The 6000-nt window shown below is 43.4% G+C and overlaps 1 protein-coding gene and 1 long non-coding RNA gene across 2 annotated transcripts in view; one reads left to right on the forward strand and one right to left on the reverse strand.

Moving 5' to 3' along the window:
• Positions 1–4094: 4094 nt before the first annotated feature.
• Positions 4095–5783, reverse strand: LOC112942579. The gene is made up of 2 exons (XR_003248407.1): positions 5726–5783; positions 4095–4139 (listed from the first exon to the last, which is right to left on the reverse strand). It is a non-coding gene; the product is annotated as an uncharacterized LOC112942579 (long non-coding RNA).
• A 17-nt stretch (positions 5784–5800) lies between these two features.
• Positions 5801–6000, forward strand: part of SLAIN2 (SLAIN motif family member 2) — a 27296-nt gene continuing 27096 nt past the window's right edge. Inside the window, exon 1 of the mRNA XM_026033624.1 lies at positions 5801–5877. Within this exon, the coding sequence (XP_025889409.1) occupies positions 5801–5877 (77 nt within the window). The remainder of the gene's footprint in view (positions 5878–6000) is intronic.

The following is a 6000-nucleotide window of genomic DNA, read 5'->3' on the forward strand; positions in this document are numbered from 1 at the left end:
CTAAGCACATAATAAATGGGCAATGATTCCTTAGACCAAAATTCTTAAAATCCACAGAGAAAAAYTACAGAAAAGGAAAAAACAAARTATGAGGATGGGCAATGAAACAGCACATTATACTTAATGCTGAAGACTTTTTAAAATTTTCTGTAATCATAAGTGTAAACACATGAAAAGGAATAAGCTATTTTCATTTATCAGTCATCCAGTCTGCTTGGTGAATGTCAAGATCATATTGAAAACACAGCAAATAATTCCATAGCATTCTAGTAGATTTTTTTTTAACATCTAATCATTCATCATTGTCCAGCTGTGGACTGGATACCGCATCAATCCTGCTAAGTACCATGAGAGCCTGACCTGCTATTGCAAGACCAGCCGATTTTCATGTTATTTTCTCGGGTCACCACGAGAGGGCCACGTGCCTGCAATCCTGCAGATCCTTGGAAACGCTCTCTTACACAGCCTGCTCTTGTAATTTGTTGTGGTTTCCAAACAATATTGTCCTAATTTGCCTTTCATTCACAAATAACATARTATTCCTGGAATGGGAAATCTAATGACAGCTCTTCTTGTGGCTTCAACTAGAAGGTATGCACTTAATTAGGTACTGAGAAATATGTCCTGGGAAACAAATGAATTTAAAATTTCTGTTTTCCCCCCCTGCAGGGCTTATCCCTTTTGCTCACCCTTGTTGAGGGGTGACCAGTTCCACTCCCTCGCAGGGCACCGGTTGGAGTGCCTGAGCAACACAGGACTGCAAAGTGAGCAGCGCTGGAAAAAGCAGCAATGCAAGCAGAAATGTTTTGCTCATTCCTAGGTGTTATTTGTTGCTTTACCACTGCTGGATACAATCAGCCTTCACCTGACACAGGGAAAAAAAGTACAAGAATCTAGAAGCCACAATTCTGAGGTAAATGACAACACTGACGCCAAAGRAAAACAAGCTCCAGTTGGTTACGCTGGTCTAACCCAGGCCACAGAACRATGCATTAGTCAAACTAACTAGAATAGCCAGTAAAGTTTAGGCAGATCCCTTCCCTCTTCCCCAAATAAGTCACTGTGGCCAAGAAAAAAAAAAAGGCGGGGCATGAGATGCAGTATTACCGGTCTCTACCACAGCAACACACTCAGCCACTGCTCTGTGCTCGGACAGTTCCTCTCACTCTGGTGAGGAACCATCTCTGCAGAAACGGCACCCAGGTCTCTTTCAGGTTGGAAGGCCAACAGGCAGCTCTCCTGAACACAGTGACTGCCTGCAGGTGTGCAGAGCTGCCAGCATTTGGTAGGGAAGCACTGGGGCACTTCCCAGGCTGCCATCCCAGGTGGTGGTGGAGAACCTGGGAAGCAGATGTTCAGACAGCCTGCCACACCATGAGTAAATGGCAGAGGAACATGTGCCGTTTAGGAACACGATCATCTTGCTCAACACACCTGGCATCAGCCAGAGGTTAATGTTATGCCACAGACTTCTCACAGAAAAACTTAAAATCAGAAACTCCGAAAGCGAGCTTGGTGTTCGAGTCCATTGCATCCCCGTGTCTCACCGGGACAACCAAGTGGCTGGTTCCAACTCTGCTAGTGTGACAATCTGGTGTCACTAGATGGCAACCGACTCCTTCTGTACTGGGCAAAGTACCAATGAGTTCTCAGAACAGAGAACTTGCATAAAGTTTTGCCAAAATTAGACCACTGCATAAAACCGGTCACACAGTATCTTCACCGTAAATAGGATCGATTGTAAATCCAAAGTATTCTTGTCAGCATCAGTACCTTACCTCCAGCCAGAAGCATAGCCCTGTTAAATACAAATAACAAATGAATGAAGCCTGAAGCTAATTCAGTTACAAAATTTGGCCTGTACTATATATATTATCTGTGCTACATATATCTGTACAATATATTATCTGTATCTTAAAATCAAACAAGAGGATTTTTAACTTATACCAACTTTGTCTATATATCTGTAAATGCACACCATTAAAACTTCCAGAATGTTTCAAGATTGCTCTTTTTCCAATTATTTTACATTTTGAACACAATTTGCTTTTTCCTGCTAAAAGAGTACGGAGAGAGAAGTGTTTTAAGAATCACTGGAGCACGATGGCATAGTTTTCCTAACAAAATTGGCTTGCTAATAAAGGTGTGGCAGGAGAATTCTCAGGACATTTAAAAACTTTTAGGAGTGGTATAATAGCAGATTGCTTCATTTGGGTGGTGTCATTTGGGTGGTTTCACTCAGTATTACTCAGGCAAATTAAATCACTGTAGTCTGTAAACAAATAAATCCTGAATCTTCAAGAGCAGAAAATCCTTTCCCGGACTTCTATCACTTTAGTCTGATCACACATTTTAAACACATTGAGCTCAGCACCTTTATAAATAGTAATTAGGATATATCCAAATGATTGATAAATATGAGATGTTGGCAATTAATCCCATAACAAAACTGAACTTGCATTTGTTAATAAATGTTATATGCAGCTAGGCAAAAAAAAATTAAAAAAACTTCACTTAGCAAACTCTCTACAACCTGTGGAAGGTATTCACACACCATGGTAAAACTGGCATGGATGTGGGGTATTTCAAGTGGCAARGAAGATTTATTACAATAATCAACTCTGATGAAATTTTTTTTTTTTTAGAAAAAATAGTCTATATTAACTTACAATTATAAAGATTGAACTACATCTTTATTCACATTTTGTCTAGCCACATGGCATGCCATGAATACCTGCCTCAAATCTGCTTGTTCTGTATCCTAAAATTGCTCTTGCTCCACATCTGGAGCACAAGGAACACATTGAAACAGGACTGTGGTCAAAYAGTTATCATCTTTTCTCTCTGTGCAGAAAACGGAGGTACGCTAATRCAGGTGTACTTCAATGGCAGAAGTCAGCTAGAATCTTGCCTGCCCATCACGCAAGATTGTAACTTGGTAAGAAGACCAGTGTATTGAATGTGCATCTCCTTCGCGTGATAGGGTCATCAGTGAACACAGCAGCCCTTTCACCAACTTCTAAAAAGATTTATAAACCCTTTTGAGTATTTTTTTGCATGGATTCCAGAGCTCCCTGTCTTTAACAGCTTCTAAAAGAATGTGTAAAGACACTGACTGCTTATTTTGGGTTTCCAAACCTACATCTAGCCTAATGGACTAAATGCGTCTTACCACCACCAATGAGGTGGTATACTTAATATATATACTTAATCTTTTATAAAGATAAGTATAATATATATTCTTAATCTTTTATAAAAAATGAAACCTACAGCACTGATTCATTCATTTGAACYAACTTAACGGTTTTGAAATTAATTTTGAAAGGGAGATATACTTATTTCACTACATATTCAAAATTTCTGTATATGATCTATTGTAATGACAAATGATAATTTCCATGTTGTCAAATGTTTAGATAAACACAGCCTGACCCAAACATGTGTGGGCCTGTTGAGTACCACCTTTTAAAAGTCTGGCAGGTAACAACCTTTCCTATAAGACTAAACAAAACTGCCTATAAAACTGTCTAGTTTTCCTAGCCTGAAGTTAAACACTGCTACAAATATTAACTTCCCACCACACATCTGCCCTTTTTCACACACTGTTCCCTCTGAGAGACCTTTTATTCTCCCAGGTGACAACTGAAATAAGGATTTCAGAGTCTAACTGTTTCACCTAATAAAAACCCAGCAATGCACTAAATAACAGTCATAAAACACCAGATACAGAGCAGAACAGGCTAGAGGGCCCAAAGGCCATCAGAATGGTCTTCTCATCAGCTACCACTTGTTAGAGGGATATGTGCTGAATTACAGCAGCAGCATAGTGGCTTTGCCCAGCTTTTTCATTTTGTTTTGGAGTGACTGCCCCTCATTCCCTCCTAGCCCTGCAAAAGGTCTATTTTAGCATGCAGCCATATTTCTCATGCTCTTGTGACACAGTGGAAAGGTTTCATTCTTGTGGCATTACTATCACTTACAGCTACCTTGCCTGATCATCCCAGAGTCTCTGCTTGGGTGCGCTCTTCCACAGCTGGCCAGTACAAGCTTGGAATCTGATGACTAAGATCCTTACAGAGGCCATTATTGACTGAGAGTTAATGGGAGATTTCCAGTCCAAGSCTTGCTTGGCTCAGATCCTGAAAAGCAAGAAGGGCACTCTCGGCAAAAGAGTGAATGAAAAAGCATGATTACAGCCCTTGACATAACTACAGACTATGATGCCTATTAACCAGCAACTTTCCTTTTTCATTTGCCTCTGCTCTTTGTAAATATAGCAGAGGATTCAACAGCTCTCACTTCTTTTTCCCTCCCTCCTTCAGGTATTCTCCCCCATCCATGCATCTTCATGCATGTTGTACAGTGCATCCGTGGGGAGAAGGAATTACCAGTGAGCTACTGGCCAGCAGGAAATTGAGTCAGCAGCTGAGAAAGTTCACATGGGGAGCCTGGGGGAGAGGCAGAACATGAAAGGGATTGAGGAGAGGAATGGGAAGTGGAAGGATAGCAGCAGCAGGACATAGGCAGCCCGGCTGCCTGGTTCAGGAGTGCCATTACCTTGCAGAAGAGGCCCCTGAATGTGACATAATTACAGGGAACCGCTGCAGTTTGACTCAGCAGCTCCCAGGAGCCAGGGGCTCCTTGTGGCTGCCTCCTCCCTGCAGCACAGCCCTCATCCTAGCTACCCTTYACACTCTGTCTCCCATCCAAGCCCCATTCTGATCCCAGTAGCTTCAGGATAGCAGCTGAACTACTTCTACTGCTATTAWAAAAGCATGATTAATGGAAGTGACTAAAAGGTTGATCACACCACCAACCTTTGGACTGAGGGTAGTTAAAGGAGAATAAGAAAGCTTTGCACTAAGCTCCTTCTATAAATACACTAACTTAGAATAAACTTATCAGTATAAATTTAACTCTTCTATTACACACACTAACCACCAAGGTATCAGTACCATTGCAYWGAAAAGTGGTACTTTCAAGAAGTTTTTTCATGTTTTTGTTGTTTTCTAAAGGATGGCAGGTTTTATTAACAAGTTAACTGTGATCATAAAATATATCTGGATTTTCTTAGGGCATTTGATTAGCTACCAAATCAYACSAAATTAGCAGAGAAAGAACTGGACTTACAAACTTCTACAGATAGCTATTAATGCAGTATCAGTGACCATAGCTATATCTAGCAGTGCCCTAAAGGTCTCAACTCATGGGCCAAAATAATTTAATGGCTATAAGTGACAATTATACACTTTCTGGTTACATTTTCTGCTGRTAAGGGCTGTTCTGCACTCCCTCCCCATGGCCTTCTGTGGGGCCCATCACCCAGATTTCACCACCTCCATCTTGCTACCCTCTCTGAAGGTAAAAGCAGCCACCCACATGTTGTGTCACCCCTGCAGACTGCACACATCCCACCAGCACCCCAACCTCCGCACACAAGGGCTGACCCCAAAATAAGCWGCAACTAAGTCAGGACAAGATGCACATAGGGATGCTAGAGCAGGCCAATCCACATAGGGATGGGAATGGAGCTGGGGCACCCCAGCAGCTGAAGCTGGGAGGGGGATGATTTGGAGAACAACTCAGTGAGAGAAGAAACCAGCTCACAGGCCCTGTCACTCCCTCACAGCAAAAGCCATAAGAGCATTACCCAGAGCAGCAATTACAGGTCACCTTTGAGAGCACTAATACAAAGGGCTTAGGCAGCATCGGGAGAAGGGTTCACCTGCGCGTCACGGACACGGAGCCGGCGGCCGGGGCGCTCGCCAGGCGGCACAGCCCGATCCCTGCCCGGRCACCCATGGCCGTGGGCCCCGCTAAGCGCTTTATTTATAGCCGCGAAGCCGCCGCCCGCCAACGGCCGCCAACGGCCGCCCCGTGACGTCACCCCGCCGGGCGGTTGGCGCCGCGCCTCGCCGTGCTGACGTCAGCAGGGCGGGGCGCGCGGAGGAGGAGCAGAGGAGGAGGGAGGCGGGAAGATGGCGGCCGGGCGCGCGCCCT

This window comes from Nothoprocta perdicaria, unplaced genomic scaffold (assembly GCF_003342845.1).
Source record: "Nothoprocta perdicaria isolate Ctin4 unplaced genomic scaffold, notPer1 scaffold_13, whole genome shotgun sequence".
Taxonomy (NCBI): Eukaryota; Metazoa; Chordata; class Aves; order Tinamiformes; family Tinamidae; genus Nothoprocta; species Nothoprocta perdicaria.